The sequence below is a fragment of the Ptychodera flava genome, chromosome 5, assembly GCF_041260155.1.
Source record: "Ptychodera flava strain L36383 chromosome 5, AS_Pfla_20210202, whole genome shotgun sequence".
Classification (NCBI taxonomy): Eukaryota; Metazoa; Hemichordata; class Enteropneusta; family Ptychoderidae; genus Ptychodera; species Ptychodera flava.
This window is the reverse complement of record NC_091932.1, coordinates 8,668,538-8,692,268: the sequence shown is the minus strand read 5'-3', so window position 1 is coordinate 8,692,268 and position 23,731 is coordinate 8,668,538. Positions and strand designations below refer to the sequence as shown.

At 35.8% G+C, this 23,731-nt stretch overlaps 2 protein-coding genes and 1 long non-coding RNA gene across 4 annotated transcripts in view; all 3 read left to right on the top strand.

Moving 5' to 3' along the window:
- LOC139132926 (uncharacterized) overlaps positions 1 to 23,731 on the top strand; it is a 138,685-nt gene that overhangs the window by 19,910 nt on the left and 95,044 nt on the right. The window lies entirely within an intron of this gene.
- Positions 611 to 3,210, top strand: LOC139132610 (uncharacterized). The gene is made up of 4 exons (XM_070698890.1): positions 611 to 673; positions 1,107 to 1,298; positions 2,287 to 2,406; positions 2,541 to 3,210. The coding sequence occupies exons 1-4, from the start codon at positions 611 to 613 to the stop codon at positions 2,772 to 2,774; spliced, it is 609 nt and encodes a 202-aa protein (XP_070554991.1). The 3' UTR covers positions 2,775 to 3,210.
- On the top strand, positions 13,133 to 15,575 carry LOC139132463 (FAS-associated death domain protein-like). The gene is made up of 3 exons (XM_070698798.1): positions 13,133 to 13,582; positions 14,447 to 14,619; positions 15,513 to 15,575. The coding sequence occupies exons 1-2, from the start codon at positions 13,252 to 13,254 to the stop codon at positions 14,590 to 14,592; spliced, it is 477 nt and encodes a 158-aa protein (XP_070554899.1). The 5' UTR covers positions 13,133 to 13,251; the 3' UTR covers positions 14,593 to 14,619; positions 15,513 to 15,575.

Here is a 23,731-nt window from a genome sequence, read left to right as displayed (position 1 = left end):
TCGTGAGAACGGAACGTATTGGCATGAATTCTCCAGATTTCAGTCCTGTACTCATATTAGTTTGTCTTCGTTTATTAATTTTATCAATGATCATCGATAGGATTACTACGGTTGATAAGAAACTCTCTTGATTACAGTCAGTGGCAAAGCTTACGTTCCTTGGGGACAAATATTTGATGTTCTGGGTATGGCTTGTTTTAGACGATAAGAGAAATGCAGAGGTGTCGCTGACTTTGTTTTCCTTTGAATGTAACAACATGCATAAATTTGTCTTAGCAGATAAGCTTTATGAAGTCACTGCTAGCTGAATTACTGTACAATTACTTTGTCACTGTTGTTCAATTTGACGGCGAGTATAGCATGCTAGCAGGGTACGTTTACCCATTCCAAACACCTGGTACCACCACTAAACCAGTGTTTCGAGATTACACCATTGATTTTGTCATGTTTTTTATTGTTTCCTTGACCTGTTGATTTACTTGCCTTGAATTATAACAATTGCTTGAATTGATTTGATGTCATTTTACGACCAAATTTTGTCCAGAGGTCCGAATGCTGATGCTGATATTGACATAACTAAGACGAAGTTTGACTTAACCCTTTCACCACCATGGTTTGTCCCAAATCCATTGTTTTCTATGGTAAAGTTGGACCTGTATACAGGGAACTGGGGGTGAAAGGGTTAAAAACCTTGTCTAGCACCTTCCGCTTTATTGTTGTCAACGACAGACTGTGATTGTGCTTTTTCAACTATCCCAAAATCTGACGAAATAGAAATAACGGATTTACCGTACCTATGCAAATGAAAATGTTTCGCCAAAAACACAGGTGCTTGAAAGAAAGCCAGCGTGTAAGTACAAAATCATTTTCATTATTCTACCTAGCATTGTATTACGTTTTGTATAGTACTAGAGACTGTAGAGTGCATCTTTAATAGCATAAAACGAATTGACAAGGTGGGACTTATCGTGTCAACGGGGAAGACAAGCAAATATGTGCAGTAATACAGGAAAAAATGTTTTGGTTTTGGTGTCTGAGCGTATCACCACACGTTTTCAGATAATAGACGTATCAATAACGGTATGGTATGATGTTATCGTTTTCAGAGTGACAAGGCCGATGGTATTCAGGTATTTGCGCCACAGATTGAAGTAGAAGCTTGCTTGACAACGTCCTTGCCACCGTTGACGACAGAGAGTCATGGCGCTGCGTCATTGCATATCGTCGGTACCGATGTTATAGCAAAGTCCGATGTAACTTTGGAACCCAAAATTGGTATGGTTCGCCAGGACACAAAGGTGAGGGATAGAAAGCCGGGTATACTAAAGACAATAAAAGTGAGCTATGTATCGGATCTACTGTCTAAAGATACACTCAGTACTGAATGCAGTTTGATGAAAAAAGCGACCGGGCTTGGTAGATCATGACGAATACTTGAAATTTTGACAACTGATAGCGTTAATGGCAGTTGCAGGTTTGTTACTAAATATAGTCGAACGAGCGCGACATTGGATACTATACTGCTTAAAAGTTCGACAAATTTTATTGATGCGTGCTTGGCTGTTGTTATAAATTTCAGCTGTGTAGTCTGAGTAATAAATTAGTTTCAATTTTAAGACTGGCAGGTTTTATTTTTTATCGCTAATACGGAACATGAGGACAAGTTTTTATTTTTGCATATAAATGAGAGAAACACGACGTCATATGTGATCAGTGCTTTTCAGATATATAAATGTTTACGTTAGGACGTTATTTAAGGTACCGATCTATAATTTGCAGTGCTGAACTCTCTTATACTTTGTCTTTCCAAGTGCTATTACTTGTCAATCATTTGTGGTAAGAAAAACCACCTTTAGTGTTAGGATTTATTTTTTATTTATTTTTTGTTTGTTTGTTTAATATCGAAAATTTGTTGGCATCGAAAGGGCAGTGTTCCAACAGAACCAGTAATTTCAGATATATTGCATATTTTAGATGATAAGAGTACAGTTGGGGCTGTGGTTGTCTGTTTGTTTGCCGTTTAATCTGAAAATCATTTGCATAAATTTGCCTCAGCAAATAAGCCCGATGGAAAAAATTGCCTTCGCTATTATATACCACTTCTAGCAAAATGTCCCAGAAAAGATACTGTATTGTATGTTCTTTTCTAAACATTCTAAGCCTGGGATTTTTTATTGTTTGAAAATCTTGAATTATGTGAATGTGATGAATAGTATTCATACTCTGAATAATTTTTCCAAAAGTAAAACTTATCATTAACTTTATCACTTTGATAACTTTTTTCAGATGAATTGTGATGACGTTAAACCTTGTTTAACAACTTCCTCGTTATCAAGTGAGGGCGCTGCGGCACTTGTCCCGAATTCCGACTTCGTGGCAGAGATGGACTCTACCTTGACTTTAAAGGTAAAGTTGATATAGATCACAATGACACAAAAGTGAGGACAATTTGTTTACTTTCTTACTTCAATTGCAATAATCACAGTTGTTTCCGATTAAGCTATCTATGTTTACATGACCGCATTTCTTTGAATTTGCAGCATGATCGAAATGATAGGAAGGTGTCTGCACCTTCGTTTGATGAAACAATGGATTTACTCGGCCTGTCCTCCAATGCTGGCGACACTTATGATGGTTCAGTAAATTCGCGGAAAAATGAAGGTTTGTGTAATTCACGTGAACAGTACGATACTCAGGCCCTCATTGAGGCGGCAGCAAAAATCAAATTGCCACCGCAGACACCAAGGCGACGGAAAACAACAGGAACTGGGTAACTTAGTAACAACAGGAACTGGAAGACCAACACCACGTCTTGACGGAAATGCCAAAAGGCTCTTTGATTCACCAACTGTCGGTACCTCAGCTCCAATCGGTCAGTCTATACGAGATGTCAACGGTAGGACCTTTGAAGATATTAACAAGCCGATTTCGCTTCCCAAAGCTGTCGAAGTCATCAATGATACAACCTGTTCCAACACGATAAGCAAAGACAATGCAATTCCAACAAGTTCAAGTGACAACAATCAGATGCACACCGTCTCTAACAAAGCGGCCACCCCCGTCGAAAAAGAAAACTCAGCTTATCTTCAATGAAGAAGAGGTTTATATCAACTTTTTTGGGGTCAAAGAAAGAGGATGAGATCCCTTTGTTAGAAGACTATGACTGAAGATGTTAGAAATATATTCATGTGTATTTTCGGTTCATCGATCGTGCACTTTATGAAATAAAAATATCGTTAAACATACTTTTTCGTCTCATGTCTCATGACTGTTTCCCCTTAACCAGTTCCGGTGCAATACACAAATGTGGGAACTTTTACGATTACAAATCAAAATTATCATATGAACGATGCTTTAAGTCTTCATTACCGATCATTGGTGTTACTCCACGTTGATAAATCACATACAACTCTTCATAATCTGACATTAAATCGTTTTGATATGACTATCTATACTGATAGAATACCCATGTCCTCTGCGTCAAATTGGAGTCAAGAGAGTCAAATATCGTTGGAAGCAAACGTGTTTGCATTATTAGCTTACAACTGGATTTGACGTTGCGGTAATATAGAACTCGCAATGGGTTGGAGACTGAAATATGTGTTTTTCTTCTGAAAGCCTAGTTCTCCACTGGAAAATCATCTCAATCGAGAGGTTATCGGTTTTATCGAAAATGTCAGGTTGCGCCTCTTCTGAAAGTTTCTTCAAACGAACCATGTAGTACATATTCTTAAGAGATACGAGATCATCAGACCAGTAATCGAATAGTCAACTGTTATTTAATCATTGTGATACGTTAGATTCCGAAAAGTCTCTGCCTTCCGTAATATTTCACATAGACGAAATACCGATTGTTCTATTTGAGGAGATTGAACTGTTGACATATACTATTTGTGTTTTTTAACAATTTACTGTTCATTTCCAACTTATGCGGCCTCAGTCTTCTCGACTGCTTGTACCCAGCGAAAAGTTTGAGCTTGGAAGGAAAGGCACAATGCCAACTGCGTCTTTCGGCTGTTTACTGTCTACAGTCCAGAAACGTTAAGCTTTATACCATGGGACATCTATATGTCCATGCTTTGTAAGGATCATTTACAAGGATGCTACAAAGAATGTTAATGCTATGAACAATTTGTCATAGTAAGATAATATTTTATTCAATGAAAAAGAACATGAAAATACAAATTCGACTGGAACTGCGTACAAGTATTGTGCCGATTAGACAAAAAATATCATCCATAGTATGTGCAAATATATATTTTTGTCAAATATGTACAGATTTACTATTAACATAAGGAATATATTTTATCACATATGTATGCTCCGCTAACTTCCCATCAAGAATACATGAAATCTTCCAAAATTAAAAAGAAATACTCTCAACATGATGTAGTCATTACGACGTCAGGATACCGTTGCAGTGACAAACTCATCCATCGCTTCCTCCTCAGCTTATTATTCGGATTTCGGACAACCCACTTTGTTGTTCACGCTTTGCAATGGTATGGTGTGATTTTGAATGACTTTGATTACAATGAATGAGTAATTCTGAAAATTTGAAAGAAATATTGTGATCAATGTGGAAATATTTAACCGCTTTCAATACAGCATCTTTGTCACTACGGTAAAACCCTTTAAAGTAAGCGAAGAAATGAGTCAGCTACATAGTATAATTTCCATCAAGATAAAATAACTTATTAGAATTCAAAGTTCGGACCAGCGGGTCATTTTATCAGTATGCAGAGTAATAAAAAAACACTAGCAGTCTGAGTCAACTGTTAAACTAATACAGAAATTCTCTATAAATAACAGTTTTCTTTCATGAAATTCAAAACGATGGCTTCCGTTTTTACCGTGTCGAACTTGTTTTTGTCGATCATTGATTGAATCGCCGATTGCCATGAATAACGTTTATAGGTAGCGTTTAAGTGGAATGACTCATACGCATCTCAATGCAGGAAGTTTTAAACTTTTGTTCAAAACTTCTTCAAGCGAACTTTAAATCACTTTTTTGGGTATCGAGAATACAATTAAGGGTTTGTGCTGCGGCATTTTGTAATACTGACGTGTTTTGTAATAACGTCTGCAGTATTTTGTAATAAACCAGTCTACGCGTTTTGTAACAAGGGTATCAGCATTTGTAATAAAAAAATTGTCTACGCAAAATGTAACAAGGGTATCAGCATTTTGTAATATTCGCACTTTGTAATAACAGTTAACGCATTTGTAATAATTTTAAAACCTTTCCCAGTTTTAAAGCATTAACAGATATTTTATTGACTTTGGAATGGTATTACAAAGTGTGTGTTTACTCGTTAAGTAAGTACAAAAATTGATCGCTCCCTGACTTCCATTTCAAATTAGAAAGACTTAATTTTAGATAGCTGTCAATCAGTATTTTTACCAACTGATCATCTGAGGCAGGTAACTACTAGATTTTGACTAGTTTATTGAGAGAATCATTGGTATACACAGTCAGTTGATTTATTAAATAGAGGATAACGACATTCTTTCTGATGTATTGCAGACAACCAGCAATCAACAGGTAGATACTCAGATAAAATAAAATATAATAACATAAAATAAATTATTATACATCTGCCTTCGCAAACAATAGAATCGAGCTTCCGTAAAAACGGGCACGTAACGGGCATGCAATAACCCCTTTACTTTCATATTTGATGATAAACATTGCGTCATTGAATGGCTCCATACTGAAACTCCATACTGTACTTTGAAAATAACTTCTGATAAAAGAAACAGAAGTAAATATATTACGACTGTTTGAAGGTGAAAAATATTATGAGAGTTCACCAAGACATCGAATGTTGGATGAGCGCGCGATGTAAACAAAGATGGCGCTTACCCTTAACCCGCACACATTAACCCTTTCACCCCAGTTCCCTGTATGCAGGTCCAACTTTACCATAGAAAACAATGGAGTTGGGACAACCATGGCGGTGAAAGGGTTAAGAGAGCGATGCATAATATGCCTCTAAAGTGTATGGAATAATGCATCGGAAACGACGGGTGTATATATTCTTGATAAAAAAGGAGATGTATGATAATAATTTTTACGAAAATACACCATAAAATACTTGTCCAAAAAATATACAAATTATGATCACGTAATCTCATTAAGTATTCAAATGGCCGCCAATATATAAAATAGTATTTTTTCAACATATTTCTTTATTTTCATAGGAATTCCTCATTAACTCATCATCTTTATCCCCAAACCTGTTTTCTATCACGTCAGCATGGACTGAAATGAAATTGTGACTCTCATAAAAAAAACTCTCATATTTTGTATCATTTTGACCTGCTAAGTGTAATGTAAATAAAGGCTCTGTATAAGTGTTAGATCGGTCAAAGTATAATGTAACATAACATCCAGCACCTAATATTATGAAATATTTCCCACAGTAAGTATGTATATTTTGAACGACAATGACACACTTGTCCCAAAAATATGCTAATACTGGTCATGTGACCTAATTAGGTATTCAAAATGGCCGCCAACAATATAAATGTATCATTAATTTTACATGTTTTCCAATTTGCCAGTAAAAGATAATCGATATTGTAAACTTTATATATTATGATACACTTTACACAGATTTGATAAAACTTACACAGATTTTCTTGTGTTCACTCATAAGTGAAGAATTACACACAGCGCCCTTGAATAGGGGTCAGACAGGTCAAGGTATCCTATTTTATAACATCTGACTATTGAATTTATCAAACTTTGTCCACAATTACAAAATATTTTTGGAATTGTAGTATTACAATTGCCCGAAAAATATGCAAATACTGGTCACATGACCTCATTAAATATTCAAAATGGCCACCCGTATTCTAAATTTACAATGATTTTCACATATTGCTTTCTTTCTGGCGACATTCTAAAGAATTTATCTCTTCCCATTTCTCAATTATGTTTACATGTATATTAGATTCTGTTGTCTACAACTGATGATTCCAAGAAAATGGTTGTTACGTCATTTTTATGAACCAAATGAAAGCTTTGTTCAAATCACAGTGTATACTAACATTACAATCATTTTGCAAAACTCAGAATTTGATTATTCGAGTTTTATAAACTTCATCCAATATACATGCAAAAACATAAGAATACACAATTTTATTGTAACCAAAAACAATATTTATTGTTTTTCTTTAGTAAAAAAGTAAAAATAATGTAGCAAAGCCTAAAAAATCAGACCGAAACCCTCAAAATGTCATAAGGGAACCATTTCTGGATAAGGTTGGTTTTGTGGCATGTCCATCATTAGTATAATAAAATTAGATATGAACTGAAAATGCTCACGTGTTTCATTATATTGCAGTTACAGTGGAATTTGATCGAGTGTCCGTTTTGCCTTGCAGAGCTCGACAAGTCTACATGTTGCTTATCATTAGAAAAGTAAACATTTGCAACAAAGTGAGTCTTTGATGTTAGATTATACAGCGCGCGCGGCGAACGTTTCCCATACACTGTCTAGTCTACAATCATGACAGTCGTTTCAGCATGCCACTCATGCACAACAAGCTTGACACCGCACTATAGCTATAGCACATCATCAAAGTTTTCTTTCAGCCATTTGTGTACTTTGATTTGGGAAATACAACTCGGACAAAACTCACTGGCATATTTTCGAGTGTCGGATCTATATCTCGAGGAAAGTCCCAAACATCAACCGGACTGACTCTGGGCGTGTTATTATAGTAGAACACTGTATTTCTTCAGCAAGGTGAAGAATATTTTGAAGGCAGAGAGCTATCACCGTCCCTTCCATGCTAACCCGTTGCCGTGTATGATGCCGTCCGGGAAATTCAGTGCCAAAATACAGTGAATTATTTCAGAAACACTGTGTGTGTTATTCGATGGCACAAAATGTACCGTGTTCATTGAATTGCACTTGAATGTGCAAAATCAACACTTTTCTTTTCTTCAAGTCTATTTTGTAGCTCAGAGAAGTGAGAGAGTTTCATTTAGCTAAGACAAAAGAGAAAGCGGGATTAAATTTTCATGCAGGAGTGTTTAAGCATTTTCTGGTTGACAATATTCAGTGTCACTTGTATCGTGTCAAACTTGTTGATAGAGTAGACTGCACTGGCAATGCTACAGACTGCATGCTGAAGGAACTGTTGTCGTGATTGCTGACATCGAGAGGAGAAGAAAAGTTTTGTTTTTAAAAAGAATTTACTTGTTTCTTCATAAAGTTCCCAATTTAAAAGTAAACACCTAAAAGAAAACTGGTGATGTGCATGTAGTGCAGTGTTATGTTTGTTGTGAGTGACATGCTGAAACGACTGCAGTGATCGTGACGAGACAGTGTATGGGAAACGTTTGCAGCGCGCTGTAATCTAACACCAACCAAAGACGAAGACTCAATTTGTTGCAAATGTTTACTTTTCTAATGATAAGCAACATGTAGACTCGTCGAGCTCTGCAAGGCAAACCGGACACTCGATCAAATTCCACTGTATCTGTAAATTTGAACCTTTGCCACATGTTTTCAACTTCACTGAAAGTGTTATGATCAACATAATGAATAATATAAAGCACAGATTAATTCTAAATCCAAGTATATATCCCCAATCAGGAAATTTTTTAAAATATGCAAATCAGGAATTGACTGAAATGTTCTCATTAAATATGCAAATTAGGGATTGGCTGAAGTAAAAATGTTAAATGACTTTCAATAATGTCCTATTGTCATAGTATCTTTAATGTAAAAAGCAATTCGTCAACTTTGGTCTAGTCATAGACAGTACAAGGGGGAAGATGGTCTCGTCAAGACGGATAAATATCCCTAATAAGAAGAGTTCATTAAATATGTGTTTTACAGTATCTTCAATATATGTTGCAAGATTCATCAACTTCAGTCGAGTCAATTCAGATATATATCCCTAATTATTTAAGTTCATTAAATATTTAAATAAGGAATTGGCTGAAGTGAAATTGCTTAATGATTTTTAATAATGTTATATCATAGTATCTTCAATGTACACAGCAAGTTTCATCAACTTTGGTCAAGTCAATTCAGATATATATATCTTATTATGAAAGTTTATTAAATATGCAAATAAGTATTTGGCTGAAGTAAAAATGCTTAATGACTTTCAAATAATTACAAAACTTCATGAAATATGCAAATGAGCTATTTATTAACTTGACACTGCCCAATGCTTCTAAGTATAATTAGATATATATCAGATCAATATTTGTTGCTAGTATCATCAAGTTTGGTGCAGGAATTTCAGAGTTATGTCACTAATAACAAAAGTTCATTAAATATGCAAATGAGCAGATAATTGACATGACACTCATAGTATCATGATAATGCTTTGAGATTGTCATCTGTGAAAAGTTTCATGAAATTTTGTGCAGTATTTCTTGATATATGTCTACACTGTCATTACCGTCTCCATAGGAAAACCATTGTACGGAAAAAAACGATATTGCATAACTTCATTAATATGCAAGCTGCACAAACCAAAATCTAATCAATCCTTGCAAGTAGCATATGGTCCTGTTTACCAAATCTGACTTGAATCCGTTCAGGCGTTTTTGAGTTATCGTGTAAACAGACAGACAGACAGACAGACAGACAGACACACACACACACACACACACACACACACACACACACACACACACACACACACACACACACACACGGACAGACAGACAGACATCGCTATGACATTAGCCACGTGTTCACACACGTGAGCTAATTAGGTCTTACAACACAACACAATCAATGTTGATGATGTCGCTGTCTTTTATCATATTCTGAGCTCTGCATGTCATGTCATCTCCAAGCCTTCCTCTTTCCATCCACCAAAAGTAACATTGAAGAGAAAAAAATGCAGAAAGGACTACAGTATATTGTCTTTTCAAAGTACAGCACTGTATGTAAAACATACAAAAACTTTCTCAGTTTGTTTTCTCAATTATAATCGCCCACAATAAATCTCACCCCCCCCCCCCTTATATGGCGTTAATATGATTGCCTAGCACTGGTAGTGAGATATAATCTCGATATCATTATATGCTATTATTTTTTTACGTATTCAGAAACCACAAAGCATTTTGAAATACATACAATATCAGCGTATGTTTATAATTATTACAAAATGCGTTAACTAATGTTACAAAACGCGTTTTATTACAAAACGCTGATACCCTCATTACAAATCGCGTAAACAATATTTTATTACAAAATGCTGATATCCTTATTACAAAATGCGTAGACCATTTTATTACAAAATGCTGATACCCTTATTACATTTTGCGTAAGTTATTACAAAATGCGTCATATTACAAAATGCCGCAGTACAGGGTTCAAAGTTCAGGTTTTTGGACTAGGGGTCATGAATTTACCGATATTTAAGCCACAATGACTGCGAATTTTTATGCATGATTTTCATGACTTTTCTTTCAAACCAAAGTTGGTTCGTGTAAATGTGCCAACTGAAGGATGTGTATGGAAGTATCACTGCTCGCTGATTTGGACCATGCCTATACGTTTTAATAGACTGAAAAATAAGCGGGTGCCGCACTTATAAAATGGCGCCCACCGAAAAGTACAAAAAATGCAGTATTTCCTATAATATACAATTACACATCTTGATCATAAAAGAAACAAGCACGATGCCATTTATTTGAATGCCCAACACAGGACGGCCAACATTTCATTGTTGTAATCTCTATTTTATCGTTACATGATTAGTTTTTGAAAATAGCTTGAAATCTAAAATGATGTTAAAACTTTTGAAATCACATGCCAGTTTTGACACTTATGACAGTGTTGTACACTTTTTAGTGTGTAATGGGTCTTATTCAAAGAAAACTCTTGGAAAACTCAGGATAATTTTAGATCCGTTTTATTACACATTCGCAGCTATTAAGGCTTTAAATTAGAAATGGCAACACATACCCCGTGGTCATTCTATTTGGAAAATAAAATTTTCGATTTGATACAAAAATGAGACAGTAAAAATCATTGACTCCACAGGCTACAAAATAGGTCCAAATATCGTCATGGCAGTGGACCATTAAAAAGTATTGTAAAAAAAATATTGAAACCTGTCCCTAAAGTATATTCTACCTCAAATCATGTGTGCATTATTGGTGAGTTTGTTGAGTAAGCTATCACGTGAACAGAACAACATTGATTGGTATAAGAATGAATTCTTCACAGCTATAGGACATTTAGCTAAAGATTTTGTATCATTTGATGTCCGACCATAACTGAAATGGAGTAACAGATACATCATGATTTAGGTAATCGAATTATGAACAGTGTGTATCTTCTTCATGCAAATGTTCTAAAAATAAAATGCTGATGACTGTACAACTGCTCAACAGAGAGAATCCGTAGCTGGTCTGTGGCAACTATAATAGAGAGCGCCCTCAGGTGACGGATTACCAGTCCAGCTGTTTTCAACACAGTGAAGTAAAGTCAAAGTTGCTAAAGCTTATATCAAGCCATTCATCGTGATTGTTCCGAAGACGTGTTGTATTTCAAATGCAAACTTTAGATTGTTTCATTGATGTAGCAAACGCAAGCACACGACCTGATTGCAGTACGTATAAACATATTTCAAATACTGAGTAGCCGGGGTTTTTTCGACTCAAAATTACATATTTCTACCATATACCGTGTTCGAGGAAGTTGAAATCATGATTTCTTGGCGGATTTAGTACACTTTCAGACTCTTGGAATGGGAGTGCTAGATCAAAGTCAATGCGTTTCATTTGCCAAGCTCGTTAAATTATCAATAATAATAGGTGGAATCAATTTGAAATGTCATTGCACTCAGCTGATCGCACAAGTGGTGACGACACCGCTGAATGCAAATTGAAATAAACAACGTCACCAAATGACACGTAAGGGCATCAGGTCAGATAACCCTTCGAGACATAAGTTGTTCATCGGCTGTCAACTGTCACCTTTCATTATAATGAGCACATACCTTTAACATTGCATATATTCATCCATTCAGATGAATTTTAGAAAAAAGAAGGTTGTTTCTCCGTTACCAGTAATGACGCCAAGGCTAGTGTTTTTTGTATACAAAGGGCTGACCTCGATTGATCAGTTCCTCGTGTTTATGCCGGCAGGGTTTAGAATTTCACTGTTTTGAAATGATATACAACGTGTAAAGTGAGGAACAAAATAATTGAAAGGTTTTCACATGATAAATCAACCAACTATGATGGTGTAATTTTTTACAATACCCACATTGCACATTTTGCGCAGTAGTTGTATTAACTTTGTATTTGGCAATATTTTTGTTCAGTTTATACAACTGCGTTCTTGTTCTACTCCTTACAGCATGTTGACCTGTCCTCTATTCAGCTTGCCACACAGCCTACGTGTACCGTGCATTTTTATCATTGACAAAAAACTTTCAATCTGAGCTCTAATTCAATTATCACCAATAATTAGACGAACGGGCTTTGTTGACAAACTGAATATTGTGTTTTTCGTTATGCTGTAGAGAGACACCAAGAAACTGTGTTTTATACATTGCGTAGAAATATTGAAAAAATACCAGCACTTGCAGCTCCTGCCCCATTACAAGGCCAACTTGTTGTTTTTACGAAAATTTAATGGCATTCATACATTTTTAGATTTTTTCGAGATTAAAGTCATAAAATGCGACAAAACGGTTCTAGATTTGTTTAATTATTACTAACATTAGAACCATTGGACGACATCAAAATGTTGGGAGCCAAAATATTTTCAGGTCCCCCGTATAGACAGAGCAAAACTTTCAAGTCCCCCTCGACTACCCCCAAAATTTTCGAACCCCCCTGAATTCCTCCAGCCCCCTCACCATTTTTTTGAACGCGGCATTACCCTAATATATTTTCCTTCCATTCGTTTTAAAGAAGTAGAGATGATGTTTCTCAAATAGACAGTGTTGTTCATCTATCGGTCATTTTATCAAAGATGACCGTTGCTGTCTATGGGAGGATTTGACCTCGTATGACCTTTCCGCAATGATAAATCATCTTCAAGTTGTGTATTATTGCGCAGTCGCCATTGCGCATAGTATTAATGGTTTGTCTTGTTCCGTAACCGGTCCATAGACAGTCTGGCTTCCACTGTACATGCTAGTACCAGGGGGCATGTAGAACATACATGTAACTCCGCTGGGGTAGTATCAGTAGTATGCCTCACCGACGCAACTCTCGTCACTGAATCACGGTCCCTCTGCACCTAAAACATGGTATCACGTATTGACCCTTTATCTATTCTATACAACACTTTGAACTCGAAGCTCGGCAAGGAAGATGAGGACAAAATACGAATCCTGGTGGGAGGTCAAATTTCAAAACGGGATCTGGAAAAACTACAGAATCCAGCTGAAATATTCAAACATCTCGAAGAGCATGGTCATATAGGCCGGGATGATCTGGACTTTTTGAAAGAAGTGTTAAAAACGATAGATCGTCCACCGCTGATAAAGTTTGTGGAAGAATGTGAAGAAAGTCTGGAGACCTATCATGGAATGCCTAGAAGCAAAATACCTCGTTTAAGCAGCGGCCATAATGCAGGTACGTCAGCGTCAGCGTGGTTTTACATGCGTGCTATTTTAAATTGTAACACATCGATTCAAGTACCTTTTGCACATATCAAATACTATATTCTGTAAATACCGACATGTCAAATCTATACTTGTGCACTCCATGTCCTTCTATGTGAAAAGATAAATCAATAATTATGGTGTTTCTTCATTGTGAAGTTCACAAAATCACGTGAAGCCTTTTGCTCGAGTAATATTTGATCCATTGGTGTAATGCTAGTTAATATTTAATCCATCGCCAGAGTTTGCTGTGTAAATATTTATTGCCAAAGTAAATATTAACTGTCATGAATGTTAAGTGACAATTTCTTTGAGCCACGAAGATATCTGACAGTGTGACAGTGAGGAAAGCATGGTGACATGTCAAAGGTTTCATTTACATGATGTGATTATATGTATATAGGTGCACAGTAAATATACGGTGAAGTGGACACATCAAAAGCATTTGATATCTTCACATAATGTTACAGTACTCCGATACTATTTTTAGAAAAGCGTTCTTTTGAATTTGAGTACAAACGCATGAGAACAATGCAAGTAATGTTGTTTTGAAGACGAGTACCATGTTATTTTAATCATAGGCCCGTAAAAAGGGTCTACGTTTTAATGTGCAAAAAACATCAACGTACTTTATTGAATTATTCAAAGTTTTATACTCTCATGACTGTGACTGAGAATATTTATGACGTACAATATTGACAACAAGAAAAGAATACCTTATAAATCTTGAAGACGTAAGCATGCTGTGTTCTTTTGAGGCGTCAGCAATGTTAGCACTGTATGAAGAATGAATAACAACTGAACCAAACATTTTGTCATACAATTTTCCTCGCAGGTTATGGTGAAGCAAGTAGTGTGACTAGCCTCGCACCCACGCACCGAGATATGGCGACAGCAACGCCAGACCTTGGAGGGGACACGAAAAGTCAACAAGATCACAAAGAAAGCATAGCAGATTGTATCAAGAAGGAGAATCGATGATAGAAGAGGTAAATTTAGGAGCCAATGGTAAGATAATTATAAGATTTTGCTTAATTTGCACCGCAACGTCTTTACTGATTTTGAATTTGATATCGTATGTAAATAATTGCTGAAAAGGTTTGATTACCCCTACACTAACCACTTTACAACCTTGAGTATTTCTTTCATCAAATTATTCCTCATAATAGTTCATATCCTTTCTCATGTACTAAAATGTATGTATGTATGTATGTATGTATGTATGTATGTACGTATGTACGTATGTACGTATGTACGTATGTATGTATGTATGTATGTATGTATGTATGTATGTATGTATGTATGTATGTATGTATGTATGTATGTATGTATGTATGTGTGTGTGGTATTATGCATCATAAGATGGAAACACAGAATGCACAGACATATCCAAGCTGTGTAATTTGAAGTTATGTCTATTCATAGACTAACAGCAAAAAAGAAAACAAGGACATATTCAACCTGACCCGATGATGTCAAGCATGAAAGTTGGTTCAATCACTGCAGGCATTGTTCAGTGTTTGTTCATACAAACAAAATCGCATTGATGATGCATCAATTAGGTTAACTGCTTCTGTAGCGAGTGGTGTAACTTGCATATCATGAGGTAAATTTAAAGTAGTGTATGTGTAATTTTTTCACAACGACATGAACACCTGCAAACATTCAAGGAGTCTAAAAGCGCTGAAATCGAAGAAAAGGAGCCCATAGCATTTACGCATCAATTTGTTGAAAAATAATATGATCGATGTAAACCACATTATAGTCATTTTGTTAGAAAATCACCTGACTTTTGACGAAGCATAAGCTATTCAGTTCTTGTGAACTATGCGTTTTCGAACGGCAGATACTATTACAGTCCAGGACAATGGTGTTCAAACAACTTCGTTTACATTTCACAGAACCCAGTGGAAGTGGCGTTGTAGACAGACAAGACAGAAACGGAACACGTGATAAAATACCGGGTAGGTAATCTGATCTATTGCTTATCCATCGATTAAAACTAGTTAGATATCAGATTGAAAGTTCAGTTTTGACAATGGTCGTTTTGAAATGTGGATATATTGACTAAATGCCAAATCAAATTTCCCATGTTCATTTTACTGCATACTTTCAGATGTTGTGTATCGTTGCCAAAGGAGTCTGCAGGAAATGTATCAACAGTGGTCCCATATTAAACCGTTCCCCTGGTGGGATGGAACAGACAGGCTGAAACTTGAAGACATATACTCTGAACTTGCACTACAGGCAAAAGACGGAAAGAAAACAAAGATTGCTAAAGCTGACATGTTTTCTCCAAGGGACGACTGTGTCACTCCAAGACGAATCCTAATAGAGGGCGATCCAGGGTATGGAAAAACAACGTTTTGTAAAAAGTTGGCCTTAGATTGGGCAAGTAACGAGTCGAGCTATTTGAAACGTTTCAAACTACTCTTTCTTTTTGAATTAAGAGATCTTTTTAATTATCACAGTGAACATCCGAATAAGAAATGCCTCAGAGATGTTATTTCTGATTTATTTCTTGATTATTGCGATCAGGATGAGATTTTGTGGAATTATATTCAACGTAATCAATCAGAGGTCTGTTTTATATTTGATGGTCTTGACGAGATCCAAACGAAAGAACTGCCAGATTATTTTCAGAAAATTGTTAAACAAAAATTTGCAATGCTAAAGAATAGTGTTGTTGTTGTTACGTCTCGGAAAATAAGAGACAAAATCAGTAAACAACACTATGATACTCAACTATGTATCAAAGGTTTTGATGGTGTCACTTTCAAAGATTTTGTAAAGAAACACTTTAAAGCCACTCATACGAGTGATTAAATGGCGAAGGTTTCTTTGGCGAACTTGATGATTTGGCCGATGAGCACATCTTAGGCGATCTGTCAAAAAGTCCGCTGATGACACTGATGTTATGTGACATATCAATAGAAAACAGAACACTTCCTGAGACAGTAACAAAACTTTATACATGCATAGTCGTCATAGTTGTAAACCGATACATAGCTAAAGGAAACTTTCAATGAAGAAACAGCAATAGTGAAAACAGATCTCATAAGAAGCCTCTGTGAAATTGCTCATGAATACCCCTACGAAATTGAGGAAAAAGACGTTTCGGATGACAAGCATGTCTTAAAAGTGGGATTTTTAACAAAACAAGTAGACCTTTGTCATCAGGAAGCCCTAGATATAAATTTGTACATAAGACATTTGAAGAATATTTCGATGCTCGACATTTGAGTGTTAATTCTGATAGCGAGACATCGATAGAAATGATGGCGAAATCTTCTTTTCTGGCATTGGTCCCTCAACCTTCATGAAGTTTTTGGCAGGTAATTTCGGAAACAATGTGGCAAAACTGTTTACAGCGATAAGACATGGTCAAGCGTTCAGGCTCGAAGGTTTGGAAAGGAACACATGTGTTAAAGACCCAGAATCATATCATCCTGACGGGAATTATAATATAATGCTTGACTTATTAATAGAAAGCTGTTCAGACAGCAAAGAATCAATTGAGGCATGCGCTGCCGTGATGCCCAGAACGTTGAAATTAGATCTTGATAATATTTCGAAGTACAACCGACGTCAGAAAGTCGTCAAAGAAGTGATACGCCGTTGTATTACTTTTCCTGATTCAGGTGAAGCATTAATATTTCAGATGAAGGAGATAAACGCAAAGACCAGTAAAACGTTCGAAGGCTTGAGTAGATCGCTTGCAGCTGATGATTTCAAAATAAAGCAAGCATTGTTTGTAAAATACACGTGCTTTGAGAGTCAGTTTGACTGGCTGTCATCAAACTTGCATCAGATTCGAGAATTGCAAGTTTTTGGTATACCCAATGAATTTAGTGACATTGTTTCTCAAGTACGCACACTGCATACACATAAATTACTCGATGTAGTTGTTCTTCTATCTGAAGAAGACTACACTAATACCTTCGAAGTATTCGTAAGAAAAAGAGATAATGATTCAACAAATGACTCGTCTGATAGAATCCATGTCAGTCTTAAGTATCGGCATATGGACAAACAAAGTTGCATCCAAATGGCCGCCTCTTTAAAATCAATGAAATCGATCACTTTCGATGAAATAGAATTGGACATAAAATTGAAGGAATTTTCTAATTTACGGTGTGATATTTTTGATATTGTAGAATGCGTACAATCTGTTAATGCTAAACTAATGTTAATAAGTTTGATCATGACCTCTCGGAATAGAGATTATAGAGAGCTTCAATTAATTGATATTACATCTTCACTGAAACCATTACATCCTTCAACTGAAAAGTCAACAGGGGACGGGAAATCGAAACTCTCCATGAAAGTGTATCACCACTTCGTATTTAGTTTCCCCAAACTCATAGACTTACTCTCATCTATGAAAGACATTGCTCTTGACAGGTTTGAATTGATTTGTATAGCAGTAAATGCGTTCAGCTTATACAGCATAGGCTCACCAACCATGACGTGTGAAATGATTGAGGACGTGCTAGATTGCTTGACAAAGTTTCAAGCTCGTCAAGTTTGCTTAACTTCTCCTTTATTCCCAATTGGTTTTGATTCGATAGGAACCGTTTGCAAGACAATTCAGAGAAACAGCAAGTCGCCATCGGTAGATGTCACCTTCAGTGGCATTGATTCCCATTATAAATATGAACGTTTCGACTATATCACCTCGCAGATTAGTTTTCAATTTGGGAAACACACCCTTCGTTTTACTACGAGTTGGGGTTTTGACGTTGATGACTTAACACAAGCGGTATCTGATCTTGCCATTTCGAGAGTAGCGATTGAGACTCTTCATAAAGTTCATCAGATAGAATTTGGATGGAATTGCCCCTTGATGCGTATGTCAATGAGCATGCCGAGTATGGACGGTCAGTTAATTGATAAAGTTTTCGGTGTACACAGACAATTGATTGACCACTTCTATTCGACTTTGGACGAATACACCAAAAGCTTTGGTTTTGGTCAATTCGCCGAGTTTTACGTATACACTATACATGCACGACAGTATTGTCGGTATGTGGATCAGTTTGAGATAATTGAGCTCATAGGTGACAAAATAGCATCTAATACATCATTTGTTCAAAGAATAAAACTTTCAAGACGCGAAATGTGTGTGTGATTGGCAAATGTCAAAACCCTACCACTCAAGCTCACGATGAGTTGATGTTATCTTGTCAGTTTAACGATCGTGGTGTTTCCTCCATCGTCGACGACTATTACCATTATCGAGATTCCGTCGATGATTATTTAGATTCTCTTACTGAAGAAAGGTTTCGTATCCCCCGTTGGATGAAATATACTCAGATCTATGCTGCACGTGTGAGAACAACCCACAAACACAATGTTTGTGTTTAACATTTTCAGAGAAGGATTCCGCCGAGAAATCACTCACTGAGCAAATTGTAAATATAGCGCATGGATTACGCTATCTTCGTAAACTCGACATCGTTAACGGAGATTTTACATCACGGACAGACGACGATGAATTATGGGTAGAGCTACTAAATATTGGGTCACTATCAGACATCGCTTTCCACAATGTAATCTAAACGATAAAATCAATACCCTGACATGTGCAATACGTGAAGTAGAAAGGGACAGACAGAGCAAACTTAAAGTATCTCTGTGTGATTCATTGAGCATCGGCAATGTTACGAAAGTTAGAGATAAACTGTGTGAAAGCCACTTTAAAGTTTCCACTGCAGACAATATCTGCCTTAAAGGAGCCAATATCTCAGTAAACATAGAAAACGTGAATATTTAGTGTTTGCATGAAATATGATAAGTTGGTTTTTGAAGAGACGTGCTTAAAACAAAATTTCCCAATATAAGAATACAATTAGCAGAGTACAAAGAAATACATCGTTGAAGTTTTCCAAATACTGTTATGAGAAGGTAAAATATTCTATGCTACAGCGCTATGTCGACGGAACATAACATATGTGCAGTCTATATCTATAGAATGAAAACATCAAAGACAATATTTACATACTGACTTTTTGTGAGTTCTGATAAAATATTCATAACCTATGGCGTGTTCTGTTAGCTTTCAATTAGTATGGAATACTACTGTACAAAACAATCAGTGAAAGGTGGTGGTAATTTAGAAACTTTCACAAACTTGTACAGTTTTTGTTCTTTTATATAATATTCATCCTTCACAGTAATATGAATGGTAAATTGTGTACCAGTGTGTTTATGAAATATGACATTATAGCATTGCAATCATATTACTTTCAGTCATTTCATCGAATTATGACAATGTCAGATTTGTCAATTCAATAATGTCAGCATCTTATTTTCATCTTCTGTAATTTTAATGTGATGTACGTATGTTTTTGAAAGCCCCTGAACGTTTAAGTGATGCTCAATAGTCATAAATGAAGTATTAGCATAAATTACGCTTGCGAAGTTCGACGTTCCTCTAAAAACGGCAATTTTAGGCCATTATACTCTGATAAGTATATGAGGTCGCAATTTTAAAGTTATGCAGCATTGATTGTATTGTATTGTATTGTAGTTTACTTGATATACATTGTATTGTATGTGTATTAATATTATAACAATGGTCAATATTGATAGATTTTTAGAAATGCTACATGGTGTGTATTGTATTAAAGGGATATTTTTTATCATTTTTACCTTTGAACAAATTAGCCAACACAACTTTCAAAAGAGAACAAAAGGTTAACATTACATTAAACAGCAAATGTCAAATTACCCAAACAGCAAGATCTCTGCCTTTAAAACACATGTCTGTGGATGTATTTGTGGTTATTTAGATTATGACACAGGCGTTGCTTACAGGTACTAGGTATTTTGTTAAGATATATGTGTAAATACTGCTCTTCATCAAGTTTTCCTCAAATGTTACATTGTAACTTTATCAAAAATTTTGTCATTTGAAGAGAGAATGTTTTAATAGTCACCTTTAAATCGTAAAAGGAGAATTTGAATACTTCTCTCTCTAGATTTTAAATTTACTAATGAGATCTCCAACAGACATATTTGTTTATGGATGTTTAAGATGAAGTTTGGATCAGACTCATTACATTAATTCCTTTACGCAGAAACATTGTGTTTCAAAGAGAGTGTCTGATTGAGCGGTCCGAAGTACGCTTGCGCATTGTAAAATAACGAAATGTTCAATAAAATGCTGGACGTCCCTATTCGTAAAAAATGTATGTCACGTTTATGCCATGATATCAGTGAATATACGTAATTCTTTAGTCTGCTGGATTTCAGAGGGACGTCATTTTAATTTCTTTCTAGAATGACCTGATGAACATATGTCTAAATGATTAAGAAATTTAAATATGTAATCATTTGCTCTCATTGTGGATTTTTTGTGAAAACGTCATATTTTTAGAACTGCTCCAGTCATAGCTTTCAAATGTATTGATAGCTTCCTTAGAGTGAGATAATTTTGACAATTATTATGTCCTTTGCACATGTTAACTTTTAGAGCGGTTTTCTCTAACTTTGTTAGAAAATAATATTTTCCGTATATTCCGATCATTGCTCTGCATGCTTTCACACGTGCACACGATCGGAGTTCACCTTGGACTTGCAATTGATTCTATCATCTTTCTGGTGACACTGCCTTAATATACGGCAAAGTGAAAACACCTTCCAAATCCAAAGTCAGTCAAAGTCGCAACTTACCGTTACATTATCCGATCGATCAAGCTGTACTCGTCGAGTTTTTGGTTAAATGTTTGAACGGAGGATATAGAATTACAGCATTTTGAAAAAAAAATCCTCTGAAAGTAGGCCAACGATCAGGAATTTATGTCGGACGAATGCAGTATCTATGAGACCAAATGTCATTTGTTTATTCTAATTTACATGAATGCGATAAAACTAACATCTGAATCATATAATCTTTATCTAGTTAAGCATGGACTCATAGTGTGGTCATTAAAACAGTTTACTTTAAGGTATTACGCCCATCGAAAGAGAAAAATTTAAACTTTTGCTCAAACTTTTCTCAGTAAACTGTTCATAATTCCCTTATAAAACTAAAAAGAAATATGGGAGGTCACTATGCAGATTTTGGTACAAGAGAAACTATTTATCTTAAATTTACCGATATTTGAAATGCAAAATGGCCATCATCCCTACGTTATTTTTGTTAGGGGAAAATAGCATTTTCGTGTTACAGAAATAAGCCGGTGAAAATTATATTCCCTCAAAGGGCTTGATAATAAGTTCACACAAAATTGTAGATCAGAACAGGACTGTAAAAACTTGAGAGTCTGAATATATTTCCCCGTGGCACATTGCACCTGAAATTTCTGTCAACGAATGAAGATGAGTCAGTTAAGTTTTGATGATATTTAAAGACATACATACACGTACATCTGTATTTTGTTATGATGTAACAGCACTATTAAATTTGAAAACGTTCTTTAAACAATTCATCGCCACAGTTTTAACAGTGGCAAGACTTTAGAATGAAAGAAATAAAGATATGGCAAATTTATAAAATCCTGACCGATCTAGTCGAGTTTGGAAAAGTAGTAATCCGAACCACACATGTTGAACTTGGCCTTATTCGATCTGCTTCAAGACAAGTTTTTATCTTGTAGTTATAATACACGTTGAAAATTCACCAATTTGACAATCGTAATACAGTAAAATTCTTTTACCAAAAGGACTTGCGACAATATCGCCGCTCAGAGTCCATCGTTACGTATTTAATATATCAACGTGAACGCTCCTCTTGAAAACTTAACGTACGTTTACATACCTACAATCGTTAAAGGAGTTACAAAGAAGTAATTTTCTGCTGCTGCATATTAGCCCTAATATTTTATCTGACTGTAACCGTTGTTCGTACAGCGCCAACTGTGGTCGAAGTCAAGGATAAAGACAAATTAACAATTTCACATGTCGGATCAAATTTGGAATGCTGCTATCCTCACAAATATCTAAATAGCTCAATTTACAGTGAAATGTAATAAATTATTTACTGGTCACTGGTCAGATCATACCCCACTAAGAGGATTGACCTCATTCGAACAGTAGAAATATTGAGAAATCGTTTAAATTTGCTTCCCTAGATTACATAAGTGCCCTTCTTCGAATGTATGTCCATCTGTTTGATAGGTTTCTGAATCCGAAATATTTTCTTGCAATAACTATCTTTGATGAGAACAACACCTGTCAACAAGTGTTTGTGCAACTGCGGGATTATCCCGTATGGTGCCCCCATGAACCGTATACGTACACAGCGGGCTTTGAAATTGAAAATACGTAAAACATGGCGTCAGGTAGGCTACAGCCCTATATTTGCTTTGCACAACCGTTTTCACTCAAGCGAGAAGAAGTGGAAAATAAAGTCCTGTTGAGAGGTCGCCACATTTTAGAGCGAGACCAGGAGAAACTACACAATGCACTAAGAACTGAAATATTTCAACATGTCGGTACTGCATTTATCAATATATTTTTTACCCAGTTTCTGACATCATAAGCTTACAGATGATTGGCCCTTCTAAACTTAACAAGTCAGTTTCCATGAACCCCATCATCAATTTTGTCGGAAAATCAGAACAATAGCACAGAATCGTGACAATATTTATTTACAACACCGAGAAATTGCAAAATTTCAAAAAATGATCAAAGGTGCTCAATATTTGGAAGATGTTCATGGATTAGAAAACACAATTAAGTTGGCCTGCAGCTATCCGTGGTGGTGTTGACCTTTGATGACCCGCATAGCGACGCATGCTACCTCGCCAACAGATAGCTGCGTTTCCACAGCTATCATTCACGGTAATGCATGCCTACATGGATGAATAGATTAATGAACGTATGTAATGCATTTATATATGCGTTATCCGGCTTTTTTAAAAAGGAAAATAAAATTTATTCACAAAAATTTTCTTTGATAGTAGATATGTCTACCATAAACGTGAAGCACTACATATTTTAAGCACTACATATTTTAAAGTGAGTACTTTTAAGGTAGCTTTCCGCCTTGGCGACGACCTATTTTCAAACGTAAATTTTGCCATCTAGATGTTTACTTTTACCCAAGTATTATATATCACCTGAAAGCTATTTCTATGATTTTTTTGTTTTATCGAGAAAATTAGTGTGCGAT